Raw genomic sequence first — 22,184 nt, forward strand, 5'->3', positions numbered from 1 at the left:
AATTGCCAGCCCTGATACATACATGGAAACTGAATTGCCAGCCCTGATACATACATGGAAACTGAATTGCCAGCCTTGATAAATACATGGAAATTGAATTGCCAGCCCTGATACATACATGGAAACTGAACTGCCAGCCCTGATACATACATGGAAACTGAACTGCCAGCCCTGATAAATATATGGAAATTGAATTGCCAGCCCTGATACATACATGGAAACTGAATTGCCAGCCTTGATAAATATATGGAAATTGAATTGCCAGCCTCGATAGATACTGGAAATGGAATGGGGCGCAGGGCTGGAGTGCAGAAGAATCCCAGCTCCTCTCTGGTGCTGCCCTGAACACCCAGCTGGTCGTGGCACAGCAGGGCTGGCTCTGCTTTGGAGCTCAGCAAAAGAGCTCAGAGGTGGATAAGGGAGATGCTGAGATCTAGAAAAAGTGCTTTTTAATCACTTTCATTAAAAAGGAAGTTTTTCTCTTTTTTTCCCTATTTTTTTTCTCTTTTTTCAAATTTTTTTTTCTATTTTGCTATTATTTTTTTCTAATATCTTTCCTATCTTTCCTATTTTTATTATTTTTTCTATTTTTTCTATTTTTACATTTCTTCCTAATTTTTGCCCTATTTCTTTCCCTATTTTTTTCCCTATTTTTTCCCTATTTTTTCCCTATTTCTTTCCCTATTTTTTCCCTATTTTTCCCCCTATTTTTTCCCTATTTCTCTTCCATTCTTTCCTATTTCCCCCCTATTTTTTCTGTCCGTTTTCCCCCGGAGCCGCGCTGCCGCCCGGGCAGAGGAGCTGCAGCTCTGCAGCAGCGCTGCTCCAGCCGCGGCCAGGAGATGTCCCCAGCTGCCCGGGGTTCGGCAGCAGCCCTGCCCCTGTGCCCGGCGAGCTCCTGCACACAGGGACGGGGCACAGCTGGGCACGGGGCAGGCCAGAGCAGCCCCGTAAAAACTCCACTAAAAACACCACAGCAGCTGCAGTGTTCTCATTTAGGTCTTGGTGTAACTGAAATCGCGGAGAGCTTGAGAGATCCTAAAATCCCTCTCGTGTCTTCTGCCTCTGGAAGTGCCTTGGGGAAGGGCAGGGAGAAGGTAAAAGGGGCTGAAATACAGAGTTGAGAGAGAGGAAAGCAAAAGCTCCAGCTTGTGAACACTGGGGGAAGCCTTAGCGTGCCCCCCCAAACCTGAGCAGTTCTGGGTCAGGGACTCCCAGTCTGTGCTGAGGTTTGTCCTGCAGGAGAAACCAGTGAGGAGCTGGAAGGCAGAAATCTGCTACTGAGGCAATGTTTGAGTGGGGTTTCATTTTACTGCTTGGATTTATGTGCCCTGGACATGGAAATCTTGTTTTCTGTGGTCACCAGGGAAGTGTCTGTAATGTGAACAATGTCAAGTCGTAATTCTTTGGAAAGAAATCCCATTATTTAATTACTCTTTCATTTAGGAGTGTGTGCTCCTGGCTTCTCGTTGGGGTTGATGCCAGACTAGGAAATGCAGGAAGGGAGCTGTGTCCATCTGCAGTTCCTGAAATTCAGGAATGTTCCTGGTGAGGTTTGGTCAGCATTGCAGGGAATTGAGTCTCATCTGATTTGCAGCTCTGTTACCAAGTGGATCCTTTTGCTGTTTGAGGTGTAACAGTATTTTTATGAGCTTTGGTCACATACCAAATCCAGGAGTAATGTGCATTCCCAGGAATGCTGTGTGCTCTTCATGCAAACAGCATTTTGTATGGATTTTTTTACAATCTGTGGTTATTTATACAGCCTGTGAGGTGGATCCTGTCCTCCCCTAGCACCTGCAGCCTGTGGGTGGGTTTGTTCTTGGGGGTGCTGCTGGCTGGTCCCTGCTGGGGCTGCACAGGGCCCTGTGCTGCTGTGTGCCAGGGCAGGCTGTGTGCCAGGCTGTGTGCCAGGGGCAGGGCACGCAGCCAGGCTGGCACTCACTCACGGGACTCTTTGCAGATCCAGCCTGATGGCAGGAGGGGCCAAGCGAGGCCCCACCAACCCCTGGCTCCTGGAAGAACCGGAGGAGACACGAGGACTTGGCTTTGATGAGCTCAGGCAGCAGCAGAGAAGGATCATTGAAGGTACAGGAGCCTTTCTGGCTGTTTTCAGCATCTCTGGGACTCTGAGAGGAGCTTTTGTTGGAAGCTCAGTGCACCAACCTGTGCTGCAGTTTGGTTCTTCACTGATGCCAAGCACAGCAGCTCCAGGCAGCTGCTTGCTGTGTTTGCAGGAGCAGCATTGTGCTTGCAGTGTTCTTGCCTGGATGCAACTTCTTAAATTGAATTTTGGAAGTCCTGATTTTGCCCACATTCATGATTTTGGTGTGGTCACATAACTGTAGGGGACTTGCTGGGTGCATTGCAGCTCTTGTTGAACTGGGACAAGGTAAGAATTAACTCCTCCAAAAAGGGTGTCCACGTTTTGGCCTGTGCACCCCTGAGGAGTCTGTGGCTTTGGGAGTGTTGGGGGAGCTCAGCCTGGGGAGGTCAGCTGGTCAATGAGGTCATTTCCAGGCAGTTCCAGGGCTGGAAGTGGTGCCATGAAATCAGTGCCCAGGAAAGCCTGCTTCACTCTGCCTGGGCACCACTGGTGTGCAGTCAGGAGAATGCCTGGATGGCCAGGAGGGGCCTCAGCTGTGCTTTAATTACACTACAGGTAATTAGAGCGAGGCTGAAGGAGGCTGCTGAGGTGGAGTGTCCTTTGGCCACCACTGCTGTGCCCTGGGCTCTGCAGCTCCTCTCGTGCCACCCTGGCAGCTCGGGGCAGGGAGGGCTGCCTGCAGGGCGCAGGGGATGTGCTTCCTGCCCCAGCAGCTTGCAGAGCTCTGGGAGCACAGCACCCTGTCCCTGCCCTCCTCCCCTCAGCCCTCCCCACCCTCCGTGTCCTCTCGCGGCTCAAAAAAATCTCTTTGAATTCTTTGGAGTTTGCATCACCTGTTTTCTTTTATTCATGTTAAAAGTTGCTTGGAAAATTTAAAAAGGCTAATCTGGAGCTCGCTCTGTGTGCCAGAAAATCCCCTGCATTTATGATTGAGTAACAGCTAAATGTTAAATTCTTGGATTTTTTTTGATCCTTTCTCTTTTGGATCCAGCAAAATGTCCCAGCCAGAGCACAGGAATTATTTACCCATCATTCACGTTATTTGAAGAGTGCTGTTGCCATAAGGATTAATTTTCATATTGTGTTCATGTGTTTTTCTTAATACATTTTAGCCCTTTAAGCACAGAGTCAATTTTTTTTTCCTTCACTTTTACCTATTTTATGTAGCCTGGCATTTCAGCAACTTTTGGAAGTAATTTAATATATTTTCCTGGTGCAGAACAAGATGCTGGACTCGATGCTCTTTCTTCAATCATATCCAGGCAGAAGCAGATGGGGCAGGAGATTGGGAACGAGCTGGACGAGCAGAACGGTAAGGAGAGGATCTTGCCTCACTTCTCTCTAAGGTGGGATTTGTGTTTTCTCTCCTCACAGCTGCTCCTCCTGCCCGCAGAGCAAGCAGCTGGCACTGAGGTTTGTGTTCAGGCAGTTTTTCAGGTTTGTGCCCACTCCTGCCTGGTTTCACTGTGCCTCCTCCATCCCCTGGGCTGTGTCCAGGGTGGAGCCTTGGGGTGTTCCCCCAGCCTGGCTTTAGGGCAGAGACATTGGTGATGGCTGCTGCAAAGCACAGAGTGGGTTTTGTGCTCCATCTTCTGCCTTTTTCTGATTGATGACAGTTTTTCTGTGTTGCAGGGCTTCACTTGAGCATTCTCACTCTCTGTCCTGTTTAGCTGAATGGAGGAGCCTTGAGCCAGTGACCAAAGGAGAAGCATTGCATTGTTAGCTCCCAGTGGATGGGTTGGGAGGGTTTGTGGCAGTGAGTGTAGCCCAAATTAAATGTAATACTGAGCCAGGAGAGCACCTAGCTCCTTTCAGAGGAGCCAGTGGCCCAGTGGAGTTCTCTCCTGCAGTAACAAATCAGTGTTGTGTGTCACCTCACTGTGCACATGGCACGAGCTGGCCCTGGCAGGGCACATCCTCCTGACTGCTCCACTCCTTCCACCTGGAGCAGCCCAGGGAGAGCCCTGGCCTTCCTCCCTGCCTGTGCTTCCCCGCTGGGCAGGGCAGTGTCCTTGCCTTGCTGAGAGCCCTGGAGCCCAGCCCTGAGAGCTGCTTCTTCCTGGGGTGGTGTTTGCCCTCTGCAGCTCTCTGGGTTTGCTGGGAGTGAGGGTTCCAGACTCCATCCCTGCCTGGCAGCTCTGTTTGCAGCTGAGATTGAGGGGTTCCAGACTCCATCCCTGCCTGGCAGCTCAAAGTGAGAGGCTCCAGACTCCCAGTGAGGGGTTCCAGACTCCATCCCTGCATGGCAGCTCAGATTGAGGGGTTCCAGACTCCATCCCTGCCTGGCAGCTCTGCTTGCAGCACAGTGAGGCTGGAGGATGGATTTGTCCTGTTTGCCACGGCTGAACCCAGGAGGGATAGGAAATGCCTAGAAGATGTCTTTGTTTATTAATTTTAGGGTTGCTGAGGAAGGGTTTGTGCAGCTGGGAGAGACCCTGCTCAGTGCTCTTGTCACGTTTGGATCCTCTGCCTCGTGTGAGGAAAGGCATTTTCAATTAGGGGTCTCATCTCGTAGGTTTCTTTATTAATTGTTGCTTAAAAAGTCACATTAATTGCTTTTCTTTTTTGCTCTAAATAGGAAACAGGTGGGAAGCGTAGCATGTGTATGGATTCTCTGTGAACTTTTGGTTTCTCCTCAGGAAAATACACAATGTGTCACATTTCCCTGTTGGGGGTTGGGGATGGTTCCCCAAATTCTTAGTTTTTGGGACTCTGAAGGTTCTGTGTTTCGTGCCACTGCATTTTTGCCAGACTTGAGCAATGAGACCTGGAAATACCTGTGAAATGGAACATATTTAACCCTCCTTTTCACAAATACTGCAGCTAGTGCTGGTGCTGTTTGTCTGGGGGGCAGTCACAAAGCCTTGAGCACACTCCTGTGTTTCCTGGAGCTCTGCCCTGAGCTGCAGGCAGCTCTGCCTGAGCAGGGGTAGCTGAGGGTTGGTGCTGCTCAGAGCCTGTGTCCCAGAGCCCTGCCAGCCTGGGGGAAGGCTCAGCAGGAGAGGTGAAGGTGTCCAGAGGACTGGGAGCAGCCTGGCCCTGCAGATCCCTCAGCAGGTCCCTCAGCACTTGGCTCCATCCCTGCCAGGCGAGTGGAGCTCCCACGTTTCTGCTGCCTTGGTGCAATCCCTTTTTTGGGCTTTTTTGGCAGATCTGGGGGGGATAAGGTCAGGCATTCTGTTGCCACTGGCACCCTGGCAAAGCTGAAGTCCTTAGCAGTATTTTCCAGGGGCTGTTTCCCTGTGCACATCTTCCTTCATGCCCCTGCTGAACCCCGAGCAGACTTTGCTCAGGCTCTGTGCCAGGCTGCTCAGGTTGATGAGGATAACTGCCCTGCAATTTCCCCTTGCCTGGAATCCCTTTCCTTCCTGGTGCTGAGTGATAATGGCATGGTCTGCCTTGTGGGGAGGCAGGGGAAGTTCATCTTCATTAAGTGCTGCTTCGACATTTCTCTTTCCCCCCGTCAGACTTTCCACCAGGGCTCCTTTCTGTGGGAAGCTCCACTTCCCCTTGCCTGCCTGCTGGGGATGTTCCCACCTTCTGCAGCCCCGGGGGTGCCTGCAGCTCGAGCTGCTCCTCAGATAAAGCCTGGCTTAGTGCAGGAGCAGCTGATAATGTGCACTGACGAATTAGGCTTTAGGGAGCGGGGTGCTGATTTTCCAGACCTGTTCCTCGGCTCTGTGTTTTCCATTCCCAGGCAGCCCCGGCTCTCCGGAGGTGTTTGAGCTCTGAGGTGGCATTTTCCCCTGCGTGCCAGCGGGTGTAGCTGTGCATTTGCAGATGGATTCATTATGCAAAGTTTGCTCCCCGACGCGAGTTCCTTTGTGTTTGTTAAATGACTGCAGGGTGATTAAGGTGCCCTTGGGGGGAGGTGGCTGAGGGGCAGGGGGAGGAGCAGGGCTGGAGCCTTGCCCAGGGCATCCCTGGGGTCTGGGGCAGCTGTGGGGAAGTCCTGAGCATGGACCCAGGTGGCAGCAGGTGACAGCAGGTGACAGCAGCCTGGCCTGCCTGAGCTCCGCATCTCCCACCCATCCCTGCAGGAGCCCTCTGGAGGCACCGGGGCTGCTCAGGTGGGGTCCCTGCAGGCTCAGAATGTTCTGGAAGGGCCCGTGCCCCAGGTGGATGTTGCTGTGGCTGAGCCCATCCCCGGCTCTCCTGTTTCCATCCCCGTTTCAGTGGTTGTGTGCTCAGCTTCTCACTGCAGCCCTGTCCTGCAGATTTGGTGGCTCTGCTCGATGCTGATGGGCCCTTGCAAACCTCCTGATGAGCAGAGGAGGAGCTGGGTACCAGGAGACATTGTTTTTTTCCAGCCTCAGGAGTCTGCTAGCAGTGGGGATTAGCAAAAGAATTTTCCCATCATTAGCTCCAAATTTGGCCCCAGAAAACTTTCTGTAATCCTTTCATCTGTTCCATAAAAAAAATGAAAAAGAAAGAAAATAGTGTAAATGGCCTCTGGCCTTGGTGATGAGGCAATCTAATCTAGTGCAATAATTGTGGAAGAATGCTTTCAGAAATTGTGAATGCTGTTTGTTTTACCCTTATAGAGATGTTGTTTTCTCATTGTGACATGCTTGCATGAGAATGGAGTACTCTGGGATGGATGGTAAATATTGGGAGCTTGCAAAACTTGCCCTGTTTGGCATTTTTCCCTGCCAGTGTCATTTCTTTGCATCTCCTGAGGGGGGGTTTTGCTTCCGGCTCTCTGAACCTCACAGCAGAGCATAAATCAGTTCAGGGACAGATGAGCTGCAAAGTCAGACCCTTCGTGTCCCTTTCCTGCTCAGGAGAGTGCTGTGCCCAGCCAGGATGCTCCAACCCAGAACGGATCATTTTTAATGAACAATCTCTCATAATAATCCTTTAATTACAAGGTTATGTAACGTTTTGAATTTCTTGTCAAAATCAAGTTTTTAAAAGCGACCAGAAACTGTGGCAGGGTGTTTTTGTTTGCAATGGCTGCAGTGTCACCTCTGGTCACAGTGGGTGGCACGGGACCCTCCAGGGCACCCAGCCCAGCCTGCTGGCAGGTTTTGGTCACCCTGAAACCCGTGGTGCTTGCTGCCAGCAGAGTGCTGAGCCTGGAGCCCTGCTCGGGACACACCTAGAGACTTGTCCTGGCATCATCAGCAAGGGGACTGAATGCCACTGATAGTTTCTGAAAAATCCCTTTGCCCAGGATTCTTCTCCTGGGAAGCTGAGAAGCCTCAGAGGAAAAGGAAAACAATATTATCTGAGTTGCTGCTGCTGTGTTTGGAATGTGCTTAGAGGTTGTTTACCCACAGGTGATAATTTCATGTGAATTTCATGTGAATTTCATGTGAATTCATTTGTGTGAATGGCCAATCAGGGCCAAGCTGTGTCAGACTCTGGAAGGAGTCACCAGTTTTCATTATTATCTTTTCAGCCTTCTGTCTGTTCCCTTTCTCTATTCTATTTAGCATAGTTTAGTATAGCATTCTTTAATATTATAGAAGACCATGATACAATAAATCAGCCTCCTGAGAACATGGAGTCACATTCATTCCTTCCTCTCCCTCCAGGGACCCCAAACCCACCCCAAGTGAAAACATCCCTGGTGCTGCAGGGATTGTTGGAACAGCAGCAGGATGAGATTCCCCCTCCAGGGCAGCCCAGCCAGGACCTGGGCAGGGAAAAATCTTCTCCTGAAGATGATTTGCATGCCCATTGTAAAATGCAAAAGTCATTTCACATTTCTGTTTATCAGGAGCCTTTCTGCTGTAATGCAAAGTAATTAGCACTGTGCATGGGCTGGGCTTGAGCTGTGAGCCTCAGAGCAGGGGCTGGGGCTGCACTGCATCCCTGTTGGGGTTGGTTTGTACATCACAAATGACTGAAGATTGAATTTGTAGAAATGTCCAGCATTCCCTGGAAAGCTGCTGGGCCTCTGGGCTGTCCAGCGTTCCCTGGAAAGCTGAGCACCAGCAGGTTCAGCTTTCTGGAAGCCTCCATGGAGGACCATATGTTTCCAATATTCAGATTTCAAATAAGCATCCCTAGCCCGAGTGACCTCAGACCATGCAGATAGATTTTAATTTTGCTTCCTGAGCTTATGGTATGGAATAGAAACAACTTCAGTGTTACTGGGGCACGGCTCTGCCTTTATTGCACATTGTTTAAGTGGATTTAACCCTTCCTAGGGGAAAAGTTACCTTTGCTTTTGTCTGTAGTGCAATACTTCGGCTGGATGTGAACACTGAGGAGCTGGGAGCTGGCAAATGAGCTTGCCCAGCGTTCTGGGGTGTGTTTTTAGTCCTAAAGCCCTTGCACTCTGCTTTCTGCAGGTCTTGCCTCCTTTTTTGCCCAGGTTTGATCTCTCCTGGGGTTGAGCTGTGCATTTGTGGTGACAGGAGCTGTTTGTGAGGTCCCTGCCTTGCTCCTTCCAGGTGTGGGAGAGCATTCAGGGAGTGAGGGCAGGCTGTGAGGGGTTTGTGGCAGCAGCAGCAGCAGATAAATGTGGCCTCAGAGCATCCAAGTGTGTGCTGCTGCCCAGGGGCTGACCCACCCTGAGCTCCCCAGGAGTGCTCAGAGCACCTGCCCTGGACCCAGGCTGGGCTGAGGGAATCCTGGAATGCCTGGGCTGGGGAGGGAGCTCTGGGCATCACCTGGGCCCCAGCAGGGATTGGGATGTGGAATTATTCCCCTGTGAAAGCCCTTCAGCATCACCCAGTCCGGGGTAAACCTGGCACTGCCACATCCACCACAAAACCATGTCCCTGAAGTACATCACAGTACATTCAATGCTGCTTGGAAAGGTAGACAAGGCTTGGTTGGCATGTGCTTTTAAAAAGAGAGCTCCAGACCCCTGTGAGTGAGCATCCACCATCAGCCTTCCCTGCTGGCTTCCCTGTTCTCTGTCTGGGCTGGAAGGAGGGTGTTTCATCTCCCAAGGAAGCTGTCAGAGCTGCTCTCGTGGTGGGAGGGTCTGGGGGCAGCTTGAGCTCCTCAGAGCAGAGCTGGAGCGCTGTGCAGCCCACGAGGAATGCAGCCTCGTGCTGGGGGATGAGGGTAAAACAAAGGATTTGGTATCTGTCAGGGAAGGGACCCTGCCTGTGCTGCCTGCTGGGTGATGGAAACCGAGGTCACACTGGATTTGCATTGCTTTGGGAAGGGTAGCTACACAAAAAAAGGTATTTCTAGTGTTTCCTAACCTTTGAAGTATTTCCAGTGTTTATTTATCTGTGAGGTTTCCTGGTGTTCTTAAAAGGAAGGTGGAGAAAGCAGGGAAGGCAGTGCAGAATGGATGGCTCAGCAGCCAGGTGGGAGCCTGCCCTGGGAGCAGCTGGGGCTCCATTTCAGCAGTGTTGGGTGATTGGAGCAGCGTGAGGAGGTGTGAGGTGTCCTGGCAGGGCTCCACACAGGGCTGCTGACAGCACGGGCAGGGGGCAGTCATCCTCATGCAGCCTCTCAGCCTCTGCTGGGCTGGGTTTATATCCTCTCACAGCCTGTTAGCCTCTGCTGGGCTGGGTTTGCATCCTGTGCAGCCTGTTAGGCTGGGTTTATATCCTCTCACAGCCTGTTAGCCTCTGCTGGGCTGGGTTTGCATCCTGTGCAGCCTGTCAGGCTCTGCTGGGCTGGGTTTGTATCCTGTGCAGCCTGTTAGGCTGGGTTTATATCCTCTCACAGCCTCTCAGGCTCTGCTAGGCTGGGTTTATATCCTCTCACAGCCTGTCAGCCTCTGCTGGGCTGGGTTTGCATCCTGTGCAGCCTCTCAGGCTCTGCTGGGCTGGGTTTGTATCCTCTCACAGCCTGTCAGCCTCTGCTGGGCTGGGTTTGCATCCTGTGCAGCCTGTTAGGCTGGGTTTATATCCTCTCACAGCTTGTCAGCCTCTGCTGGGCTGGGTTTGTATCCTCTCACAGCCTCTCAGGCTCTGCTAGGCTGGGTTTATATCCTCTCACAGCTTGTCAGCCTCTGCTGGGCTGGGTTTATATCCTCTCACAGCTTGTCAGCCTCTGCTGGGCTGGGTTTATATCCTCTCACAGCTTGTCAGCCTCTGCTGGGCTGGGTTTATATCCTCTCACAGCTTGTCAGCCTCTGCTGGGCTGGGTTTATATCCTCTCACAGCTTGTCAGCCTCTGCTGGGCTGGGTTTATATCCTCTCACAGCCTCTCAGGCTCTGCTAGGCTGGCTTAGCCATGCCGTCCCATCCTTCTTGGTTTTTCTCTTCACCCCACGTTCGTGCTCTTGGGCTGTCACCTGTGTGGGCTGTCCTTGGTGCCAGCTGCAGCAGGAATTGTTTTGTCTCCCTGCTCTGTGCAGAGCTCAGCATCCCCTAACACAAAGCTCAGAACTGCACACCTAGGCAGCACAGAACCTGACAAATAGCAAAGCTCAACCTGAGGCATCACATCAGGACTGGAAATGGCTTCTCCTGGGGAGCAGCCAAGGGCTCAGCACGGGCTGTGCTGCTGAGCCCTGCCTGGGTCCTGCTGCTGCTGGCAGGGGGGATGCAGAGGAGGATGCTGCAGCTCCCAGGGCTGTTTGCTGCAGCTCCCAGGGTGTTTGCTGCAGCTCCCAGGGCTGTTTGCTGGCTGTTGGCAGCTCCCAGGGGTGTTGTTTCAGCTCCCAGGGTTGTTTTTGGTGCTCCCAGGGGTATTTTTGGTGCTCCCAGGGTTGTTTTTTCCGCTCCCAGGGGTGTTTTTGGTGCTCCCAGGGGTGTTTTTTCCGCTCCCAGGGGTGTCTCAGCCCTGCAGCTGCCCCTGGCAGGGATGCCAGCGCCGCTGCTGCCCGTGCTGCTCACACACAATGAGCCTGGCTGGCCCCTTGGCACGGGCAGCCTTTTTCCTTCAATAGTTCAGGCTGTAAAATAACTGTTCAACATTTGTCTTCTCAATTATGTGGATTTTTCCACAGTTAGTCAAGCCCTACCTCACCCACCCTGTGCTGGGGAGGGGAAGCTGTCTCCCTGCATCTGTCTGACCAGGGACCAGAGCTGCTGGGGAAGGAGCTGCCAGCTTTTCTAAACCCTGCAGGATTGTTTGATAAGAATTATTATCTCAAACATCTTCTTTGTTAAACCTCATCTTCAGTTTGCTAATGGAGAGCTCTTGTAGAAGCTTCAGCTTTTAGCACGTGAGAGTTTCCCATCTGCTTCTTCAGGCCTTGGGTTTAAACTGTTTAAAAAGAAAACAAAACCTAGCTGTAATTGTAGATATTTCAAAACGCTGATGGTTTTTTTTCCATGTTAATTTAGCTTTTCCTCTATTCAAGAAGATCTCAGGTTGGGACTGTGGAGGGGGGATTTATTTTCCCAGCTTTTTCAGGATGTCTGTCGTGTGTCATAAAGGGGCAGGGAGGGACAGGGCCAGTCTCCTTTGCTGCCCCTTTTTGTCAGTCCCTGCCTGTCTGGGGGCAGCTGAATTCTGCATCCTGACCTCCCAGTGGCTGCTTGTGGCAGAGGAGGGCAGGGGGTGAAATCTCCTGTGCAGAGCAGCCTTTGCTGGAGGATCTGGGGAAATGCTGTGCGAGTTTCTGTGTAATTTCATTTATTTGACCCTTGCTGATTGAGCCAGGTAGAACACCTTGGTGTTTCTCCTCTGGTTTTGGGTTGATTGGAAGGTTTGGCTGAGTCAGGGAGGGTTTTGAGGCTGGAGCCAGGATCCCTGTGCCCTGAGCTGGTGCTCACTGGGCTCACACGCTGCTGCAGCGTTTCTCACCATGACATTTCCCTGTCTCTGGGCAATGTTTTATTCTCGAGTCCTTAAGCACCACTTAGGCTAAAAATAACATTTTATTTTTAAATATTTGCTGTTTGTGGCAGTGAAATACAGCTTGATGGTTTCTACTTCAGTGTGTACATTAAAGACTGTGACTTCAGTGCTTCCCCTGTGCCTGCCCCTCCTCAGAGGGGTTTTTGGGGTTTTATGGGGACAGGTTTTCAGGGGGCTGCTCTGTCCCCCCCTGGCTGTGGCACGTGCACAGGAGCTGATCTCCAGGCCGGGAAGGGAGGCATGCCTGGAGGGAAGCAGCTGCCCCTGTGCCATGGTGGTTCCACTCAGGGCTGCTGGGCACTTGTGGCCTTTAATGGATTTCCCAGAAAGCCCAGAGGGCTGGGAGCTGCACGCCTGCAGCTCAGGAGAGGAGCAGAAAAGCCACGTTCAGCTGTGTGCTGAGGTATTGCTGCAATCTGAGGAGTGCTTTGAACTGGGCTCCCTCAGCCCAGCTGCCTGCTCAGGGCTGCCCAGCACATTCTGCTGCTTTTGCCATCACCTCCAGGAGCTCATCCCTGCTCCCACCTCCTCTGCCAGCTCTCCTGCTCTCCTGAGCATGATATATTGCTTCTCTGGCAGTAGATTATATATAATACAGTATATATATATTATATAATGTGTATACAATATCATATATATAGTATGTATTATAATATATTATATATAATATAATACTATTATGTTATGTTATATTATATTATGTTATGTTATGTTATGTTATATTATATTATATTATATTATATCTATTATATCTATTATATTATATCTATTATATATTATATATTATAATACATATTATATATATATATTGCATATTATACTATATCTAATACAATGTCTGCAGTCCCCTGGCGATGCTGCACTGATTTTTGGGGTGCCTGGGGTGCCCTGGTGGAGCTGTTCCAGCTGTTCCAGCTGTTCCAGCCCAGCTCCCAGCCCAGTTTTCCCTCCCAGGGGGCTGGGCTTGGCTGGGACAGCAGCACCCATTGCAGCACAGGTGCAGCACTGGGGCTGGGTTTGCTGTGTGATTTGGAAGTTTAAGGCAAGTTGAGGGGCCAGGTTGTGCCCGCGGTGTTGGTGGGAGCTGATTTTTCCTGGAGGGGTTCTGGAGCTGTTCCAGCTGTTCCAGCCCAGCTCCCAGCCCAGTTTGTCCCTCCCAGGGGGCTGGGCTTGGCTGGGGCAGCAGCCCCCATTCACAGGTGCAGCACTGGGGCTGGATTTGCTGTGTGATTTGGAAGTTTAAGGCAAGTTGAGGGGCCAGGTTGTGCCCGCGGTGTTGGTGGGAGCTGATTTTTCCTGGAGGGGTTTTGGCCTGTGCTGTGGCAGATTTCTCTGCTCAGTGCCAGTCCTGGCAGCTTGGGGGGCACAGGAGGGCTGGGAGCAGTTGCTCCCTCAGAGCTTTCAGTCAGAGACAAAATTCATGTGACACAAAGGTGGCATTCTGGTACAATGGTGGAGTTGGTACCTTAGAGCACCCCTCTGTCCCTGAAAAACTGATAAAGTCATTGTGCTGTAACTATTACTGTAAATTAACTTCCCTGCAAGCTTGAGTGGAACCTTTAGTCTGAACTGCTGATGTATGGAATGTTTCAGGGCTGTGCACGCCAAACCAGGGTGTGTGGGTACTGTGCTGTTTGTGCCATGGGTGTGCAAAGCTCTGCCTGGCTCCAGGCTTTCCTGGGAGCCCAGGAGCTCTGCCAGGGAGGGGTGCCCTGTTCTTCCCTGAACTGCTCTTTCCAGGCATCAGTAACTGGAACAATCCTGCAGCACAACAGTAGTACAGCTCTTGGATGTGGCAGCAGACAAATTCCACTTTCCTTTCTCCCAGCAGTTTTACAAGGAACACTTCAGCATGAAGGGAATAAATCACACAAGGTACATGAGGTCCCACGACACCAAGTGTCTGGCATCAAAGTGCAGGGGCACAATCAAATCTGGCTTTTGGCTGCCTGGATCACTGTGCTGGGACAGCTCCAGGGCTGTTTGATCTCAGAATTTTGTTGGAAATTCTCTTACAGGACCAAGTTTGCTGAAAAATGCTGGTTTGGGGCCAGTCTTTAGTCTGAAACATGTGTGCCTGACAGCTTTTTTCCAAGCTCAGGGTAGCAATTGAAGTGATACCTTTGTGATAAAGGGTGATGGATTGGGCTCTGAGACACCGAGGCCACAGCTCCCAGTTTGGAGCAGGACACCCTGGGGTTCCCAGTTTGGGGCAGGAGACCCTGGACTGGGAGGCACCAGGGTCCCCAGGGTGCCCAGTTTGGAGCAGACACAGGGTAGGAATTGAAGTGATACCTTTGTGATAAAGGGTGATGGATTGGGCTCTGAGACACCGAGGCCACAGCTCCCAGTTTGGAGCAGACACCCTGGGGTTCCCAGTTTGGAGCAGACAGCCCGGGCTGGGTGCCCCAGGGTCCCCAGGGTGCCCAGTTTGGCACAGGACACCCCAGGGTTCCCAGTTTGGAGCAGGACACCCTGGGCAGGGTGCCCCAGGGTCCCCAGGGTTCCCAGTTTGGAGCAGACACCCCGGGCTGGGTGCCCCAGGACACCCCAGGGTGCCCAGTTTGGAGCAGACAGCCCGGGCTGGGTGCCCCAGGGTCCCCAGGGTGCCCCACAGCTGAACCTGCTCCTCCAGGTGTGAGCACAGCTGCTGGAAGGATTTGGCTCCCAGTCCTGCCAGGATTTCAGAAGGTGGGGTTTGGTCTGGTCCGGGCTGGGTGCCCCAGGGTCCCCAGGGTGCCCCACAGCTGAACCTGCTCCTCCAGGTGTGAGCACAGCTGCTGGAAGGATTTGGCTCTCAGTCCTGCCAGGATTTCAGAAGGTGGGGTTTGGTCTGGTTTGGGCAAATCATAGGTAAAAACAAGATAACATTTGGTATGAAGTGCCCAGGTGTTTGTTGTGGATAACCCTGAGCTCTGTGGGATGGGGAGAGCAGCACCTGGAGCCCAGTCCAGTGACAAAGCCCACATCTGTCAGCTCCGGGCTGTGGTGCCTGCAGCAGCACTGGAAGAGAGATCAGGACCCAGCTTCTGCTTCTCTGTGGAGGAGAGAAGCACTTCTGGGTGTAGGGAGAACATTTTTGGTTCTTACTGGTTGGTTGTGATGGCTTTGTCATGTTTGTCATTTTGTGTGAGGGGGTTAGGCTGGGAAACGTGGGGATCTGGGCAAGAAACTTAGAAACTGTTAGTTTTACTGTGCTCAAACTCTTGTAATGATTTTAATGGCATTGCAGAGCTCTGCCGTAGCAGGGACAGGGAGTGGTGGGGGCACTGATGTGGGGTGCTCCTTGAGGAGAAATCCATCAGGGCTGGGCTCAGAAGTCTCCAGCTCTGCCCCAGCAGAGCCGTGTTTGTCTGTCTGCCCCATCTTCTCCAGGTGGGATCCCTGGCCAAGCTGTGCAGGGTGAGCAGGACCTCTCCTTGTGCCTGTGTGGGGTGGCACAGGAGCAGGACAGGGAGAGCAGGAGGGACACTGGGACATCCAGGGGACAGGGGGGATCATTCCAGGCAGGCTGAGGCCATCTCCTGGTTTTGGTGCTCCTTGCCTCTCAAAGCCCTGAATCCCTGGCGTGTGGTGTTGATAACTCTGCCACCTGCCCTGCTTTTGGAATATCCCACAGGCCTTGTCCCAGTGCTGTGCAGTGTGGGTGTCACACTGGGCTGGCTTCCCACCAGGCTCTGCTCGTAACCTGGGGTCCTGCCAAGGAAAATCAGCAGTGGGAATGGAGCTCTGAGGTGGCCTTCCAAACCGTGGCATTTGCAAGGAACAGGAAATCAGATAAGCTGGGAGGAAAGCTTCCTTCTGCCTGAGCTTAGGACATGGCCTGCCCCATGTGTGCTCACTGTGAAGAGGTGTTTGCACTTGGAAATTGCTGTTAGGTGCAGGCTGCCTCAGAGCACCAGCCTGGGGCAGGGAAGGCCCAGCATGGCACACATCCCTGGGCTGAATGAGCACAGTTCTGAGGTTTGGGGCTGCATGATGCTTTTCTGGTATTCTGTGGCAGCTGGGCTCAGTGCTGGCTTTCCCAGCTGTCCCTTGGCACTAAGCTCAGGTCATTTTGGGGCTGCTCAGACTTCAGCTGGAGCTGCAGTGTTCTTCCTGCTGGTTGGGCTGTTGTGACTGCCCTTGCTGGGGGTGCTGTGCTCTCAGTGCAGGGAGAAGGAATTTCATGGCTGGAGACCCCAGCACATCTGGGAGGGACGGGCTGGGGCTTTGAGGGTAAATTCAGTGTATTTCCCTTCTGTCCCAGGGCCAGCCTTCACCCTCAGTGGCTGCTGCTGGACCTCCCTGAGCACTTGAAGGTGATTTTCTCAGTGGGCAGGTGCTGGGAGGCCAGCAGGGCTTTGGGCAGCCCTGCCCGTGTCCCTGTGCAGGACACAGCACCTGGGAGCTGTCCCCACGGGCAGGCAGGGCTTGGAGAGGCTTCTGTTTCACCTCCTGGCATAAGGGAACTGAGAAATATCCCCCAGATCTGCCCTGTGCTTCCTACCCAGCTGGAATTCCTGTTGGAAGGGAATGGCAGGAGGTTTTGTTAGGTGAGGGAAGGTTGCATCCCTCAGAAGCAGCCATAAATCAAAAATACAACAATCACAGCTGATTTAAAAGACATCTCAGAGCTTTGTTGTAAGCATAAGGCAGATTTCTCACTCTGCTTCTGTTGAGTGTTCACAGTGCAAGTGTGATGGCAAACTACCCATAGCAGCTGTGGCTCTGCAAGGTTTTATTCTGAAGGTACAAATTGTTCCTCAGACCTGCTGAAAGAGAAACTTTGGGATTTGTGTGAATAAAGGAGGAAAAGCCCATTGATACAGGGGCTGGGGAGCCTTTTCAAGAGAGCACAAGCCAGGCTTGCTCTGCTCCAGGCTCTCAACTGGTGCAGGACACAAATGACCAAATTGCTGTAATTTCTGCTAACTGTGGAGTTCCTCCTGTTTGATGTTCATCAGAGCTGGTTGTGTTTATTTTTCCTCACAATCTGTGTGTACTTGGTGTGCAGCTGAGCTGAAGGAGCAGTGGCATCCCTGTCTGCCAGCAGCTGTGCTGGCCCTGTCACACACACAGGGATGCCCTGCCAGGAGGGCAGGTCCAGCTGCAGGCACAGAGTGCCCAGGATCCTTCTCCAGCTGTGCAGGCCCTGCTGCTCACTCAGCACCATCACACTCCTGGTGAGGACAGCCTCAATTAGCAGATCTCAGTCAGTGCCTGCTGCAGGGTGCTGGGCTCTCCTGCAGCCCGGGGCTCCTGCTCTGTCAGGGCTCCTCAGACCTTGCTGGAGTGGGGGCAGAGGGAGCTGCAGTGGGGTTCTGGGGTTCCTGTGGCCTGGCTTCTCCTCCAGCTCATTAGCATCACCCACGCTGGGACATGGTGACAGCTGAACAGTTTATCCCCTGAAGTTAGCAGGGAGATTAAGGAGAGCTCTCCTTTCAGAGCTGCCAGGAGCCTTTACAAGGGATGTGTTTTAAACAAGCCTCCCAGTAGTGTTTAAAGAAATTGGAAGGGGAAAACCAGTTTTAGCAGGGATTAAATGGAGCAGCTGGGCATTAAAGGCAGCAGATGTTGTCTGCCTAAATCATCCAAATGTACAGACACTGCCAAGCACAAACACAGCCAAACCCCGTCCTTCAGCTTGGGATAAAAACATCTCATAAACGGGCTGGCACTGCTGGCCTCAGTGAGAGGTTTGGTTTTTGAAGGGGGAAGCTCTCCAGAAGTTCTCACTAACAGTAATTGTGTGAAAATCAGCCACAGCTCCATCCTGCCCCAGTGTCCTTGGCTGGCCAAGGCTGCTCCTCTGAAGCTCCATCACCTCCTCTGCTGTTTCTGCACCAAAGCAATGGTGATAAACACTGCATCCTCCAAATTTAGCTGTGCTCAGGAGATCTTGGGTAAAATGTGTCATTGCTGGCAGCAGCTCTTCCTGCCCAAAGCTGTGAGCTGAGGAGCTGCTGACACAGCCACAGCTGTCCCCAGTGCTGCAGGCCCTGGCTCTGTGCTCCCTCCTGCAGAGGATGCTCTTCCTCTTGTTGCCCCAAATCAGAAATGGCTTTAACCCCACCTGAGGGGGTGAGGTGACTCCTGTGTGTGCCCAGGGGCTCAGAGGATTTGGTGCATGCTCTGGGTGCTGTTCCCATGCTCTCTCCTCTTCTGGGCTGTTCTAGGGGTTGGAAGACTCCCTTCTTCTGGGAAAAAAGGGGGAGGAGTGGGGGGGAAGAGAAATTCAGCAATTTAATGTGTTTCAGTGTTCCTGCGTGTCCTTCCCCACATCCTAAACATGAAAAATATCAGTGAGTTTCCCTTTGGCCCTGGGGGAAGAAGAAGGAGTGTCCAGCTGGAATTCAGGAAGGTCTGCTGGAGGAAGGAGCAGTGTCATGGGCTTGGGGTGATCCCTGTGGAGCACAAGTGCTGTGCTCAGAGCGAACAGCCGGCTCATGCACACTTAAACTGTCCTCAGCCACCACCCTCCCCAGCATTTCCTCATCCCTTCCACGTGGGAGAGGAGCTCAGGAAAAAAACAAACCACAAAGCACTGAAAAAGGAGAGCTGGAAATCCAGAGGTACATTTTGTCCTTTGCAAAAAGAGGGCACTGCTTTTCTTCTTGCTTTTAACTCTGCCTGAAATAACGACTCAGTTTTGTTTTCAAGGTGCTTGTTAAGCTGGGGTCAGCAGAGAGGCTGGATGCTCCTGCAGCCCTGTGCCTGGCAGTGATGCTGCTTCAGAGGAATGTGTTTTTCCCCTCTTAGGCTTCCTCAGACAATTGCCCAACTGTTGGAAGACAAGGTAGTGCTGCCTGAGGGGAGGAGGAGGAGGAAGTGCTGCTGCCCAGCTGCTGCACGCCAGGGGAGCCTCGGCAGGACCAGCACAGGCAGCTCCTCAGGGAGGAAGGTCTCTGCTCCTGTCCTGGGAGAGGCTCCTGGCTGTCTCTCCATGCCAGCACTGAGCTGCCCCTGGTGCCTGCAGAGCCCTGGCCAGGCTGGAAGTGATGCCTCAAGTCTGAGCTTTCATTTTTCAGGTTCTCTGCTGCCTTAGTGTGTGACTCTGGACTCCACACCAAGTGCCAGCAGCTCTCCTCACAGCTCAGGCACACAGAACAATCCTTTCCCAGCCCCACAGCCAAGGACAGCGCTGCAGCTTCAGCCCAAAAAGTGCAAACAACAGGGGATGGAGGAGAGCAACCTGGGAGGGTGGGACTGCATCACCTGAGCTGCAACTGGACAGTGAACCCAAGGTGGGAAGGCTCTGTCCAGGAGCCCCTGCAGGCAGCAGAGGAGGTGAACTCCTCTCTGAGGGCTGTGCTGTGCACAGGAAGGGAGGCTGCCCTGGGCTGCTGCATTCCTCCAGCTACTCCCCAAGGGCTCTGCTGGGATGATGGATAGCTCAGCATCTTTGTTCTTTGTTTTCCTTCTGACACTGGCAGAGCTTAAATCACAGCAGAGAGGGCCTGACAGGTCTCCAGTTACACAAACAAGTGCTGCAGAGACAGGAGTGTGTCGGGTGCTGCTCCTCAGGGGTCTCTGGGAGGCAGGGTGGGCCAGGGCCGTGAGCCTTGGAGGCAGTGCAGAATGGGGATGTGCCTGCAGGGCTGGGAGGCTGGCCAGGAGCAGCCTCACCAGGAGCTTAGCACGGGGTGCCCTTTGGGAGGGGTCCTGACAAATATACTGTGTGTTGTCAGACGCCTCACTAAAGGAAAATAGGAGCTGTTGGCTTCTCTTTGTGCCTCTGCTGCTGCTTTCTCTTAAAATAATAATTCTCAGGGCAATATTAATTTGTTCCAGCTTCCACGGAGCAATCCCCCATGTCCCCAGACTCAACCAGAATAAATAGGGCTGCGTAGGTGCAGCTCCAGCAGGGGAGGGGATCTCAAGTTGCACACCAAGGCCAGGTTGCAGCAGCAGCAGGAGAGCACAGAGCAGTCCAGGCTGTGGTGGCCGAGGTGCTCTGCCCTGTGCCCCCAGAGCAGCTCTGCTGTGCCTGCCATCCAGCAGCTGTGCTCTGCTGCTCGTGTTCCTGGCTTGCCCCAGGACTCCCTGCCTGCTTTTGGGCAGGGTTTTCCCCTTGCCCTCTGTTTCTGGGCCCCCCAAAAGGTGTTTGCCCTGGGGTGGTGCTGCGAGCCTGAGCTGCTCCTCTCTGCAGGCTGATGTGCTGACAGCTGTGGATCTTGGATGTGCCACGAGGTTCCTCTTGCAGATCCTTTGTGTTTTCTCAGCGTGGTTCAGGTCCAGGTGTGATGAGGGTGCAGTTCCTGAAATGCTGTGAGGATCAAGCCCTGAGCTTGCTCTTGATCCTCTGAGCTGCAGCAATGGCCTGAGCTGATCCCAAACCTGACCTGCTGGTTTGATGGGGACAGAAAATGAGGGGGAGCAGGTGACAGTTGTGCCACAGGGCCAAGACAAAGCACAGCTTTGGGAAAATGCTCTCTGAACCTTCTGCTTCTTGTTCCAGCAGAATAAATTGGAGAAGGAGGAGGTCCAGAGGAGAAGTGAGGGCTCTGGAGGTCAGTGGGAAGGCACAGAGAGGGCTCTGATGGCTGGGCTGGGCGCTCTGGCCAGCTGGGGATGGATTGCAGATAATGGTTTGCTTTCTGTTCGTGTTTTGGCAGTAAAATATTGGGGAGAGAAAAAACTGCTGAAGCTGAAGAAGGATATTGGTTCAAGAAAAAATGGGAATGAATTGACCATAAATAGTACAGATGAGAAAATTACTTTTCTTTTTTCTTTTTTAACTGAGAGATGAAAAATTCCAAAGGCGCTTCCAGAAAAAAATGGGCAAAAAATGATCAGTTTTTAAAGTGGAGTTGAGATTTGTAAAAAGTTTGTGACTTGATAGGGAGGGAACTGGCCTGGATCTGCAGATCTTTCTGGGGTTTCTATCTGTAAATATGTGCTGCTATTTCAGAGTAATAAAACCAGCTAAACCGTGTTTGAAACTGATTGTTTAATGTATAATACACCAACAATGAAAAAACAGCTGTATTTTCAATCTAGAGAGTGGCAAACCCAAGTATCAATTATTTTCATTCTATGGAAAGATCTTACTGTCAAAAAACCATCAGAAAATGTCGGTGTATCCTGAGCAAGCCACTGGACTGTGTAAGGCAAGAGATGCATCCAGGGAAGGAGCTGCAGGCCAGAAGAAAAAGAAACCTGCCCAGGCTGCTCACCAGCACTGGGGGAGTGAGGGAGATCACCATTAACAATTCCTAACCTTTGTGAGCATACATTATGCTGCTAATTTTTTCCTGCTGCTGAATTCGTGTCAATGTTGAAAGTATAAACAATCCCCTGACTAAAATTGTGTTTGGTTTGCCTTGTCCCACGGATTAACAAATCTGATTACTGCATTTAAATTTAATGCCCCAAAAATTCCCTCAATGAATGATTCAGTGTGAGGCCATGAGCAGATGTAATTATCTATGAAAACTAATGAATCATGTCGTTAGGAGAGTTCTCCCTGCAGCTGTCTCCAATTAATCTGTCCGTCAGTGCTGGAGTGAGGAGGTTGTAACCCGGGCTAAGGTGCTGCCACTGCTCTGCCCAGGCTCTGCCACGGCCACACTGGGGCAGGAGCAGTCTCCCCTCGTTTTTAGGTGTATTTTTGGAAAATGCAGAGCCCTGAGCATGTGTTCTGCCAGCCTCTGGGTGGTGTTGGGTTTGGCTGTGTCCCTTTCATCTTCCCCTGAGCAGGGGGGCGTTTGCAGAAGTGACTTTTGGGGAGGATTCAAAGCTTCTCCCTGCTGATTCTGTCTGCCAGTGTGAGCTGAGGGTGTTCACGTGGGAGGTTTCTTGGGCAGCCCCTTTTTCTGAGGGAGGCACTCTCAGTTTGCTCAGGGAGCCCTGGCACTTCAGGGGAGGATCAAGGAGCTTCTCCCCTCGCCGAGGAGTGGAGAGGATGCTGAGTCTTTAACAAACAGCTCAAATGTCCTGGAAACAGCTGAGTGAAAAGAGTGAAGCATTCAAGGAGGCTTCCAAAGGCCTGGGGAGCAGGGAGTGCCTCCTGCCCAAGTTCCAGTGTTTGGTGCCCCTGTGGCAGCCTCTCCACCGGGTCAGTGTGCTCAGTAATGATGTCCATGTTCGTTATTTTGTCTGTCAGTGGCTGAAGGTCTCCAGGCTGGGCAGCCTGAGGAGAGGGCTCTGTGCAGCTGCAGGTGTGCAGCAGTGCTAGGTCAGTCCCTGTCTCACCTCTCTGGGCTGCTGCAGCTGGGCTGGGCACAGCAACCCCAGGCATGGCCAGTTTGAGCTTACCTGTGTGCCTGCTGGGCACCTGAGGGCTGCTGGAGATGGCCTGCAAAGAAATCCCTGTTGCACAATCAGGGTGTTGGAGGGAAGAAAGAGCAAACCCCTCACCTGGAAG

General features: G+C 52.2%; 1 protein-coding gene across 2 annotated transcripts in view; it reads left to right on the top strand.

The window, feature by feature from the left end:
* The window catches only part of STX8 (syntaxin 8), a 94,375-nt gene that overhangs the window by 9,704 nt on the left and 62,487 nt on the right, over window positions 1–22,184 (top strand). For both annotated transcript variants that reach the window (XM_039703743.1, XM_039703744.1), the window contains exons 5-6: window positions 1,964–2,088; window positions 3,327–3,419. In XM_039703743.1, coding sequence (XP_039559677.1) covers window positions 1,964–2,088; window positions 3,327–3,419 — 218 coding nt within the window. The remainder of the gene's footprint in view (window positions 1–1,963; window positions 2,089–3,326; window positions 3,420–22,184) is intronic.

The sequence above is a fragment of the Passer montanus genome, unplaced genomic scaffold, assembly GCF_014805655.1.
Source record: "Passer montanus isolate IOZ18808 unplaced genomic scaffold, ASM1480565v1 scaffold168, whole genome shotgun sequence".
In the NCBI taxonomy this organism is placed as follows: domain Eukaryota; kingdom Metazoa; phylum Chordata; class Aves; order Passeriformes; family Passeridae; genus Passer; species Passer montanus.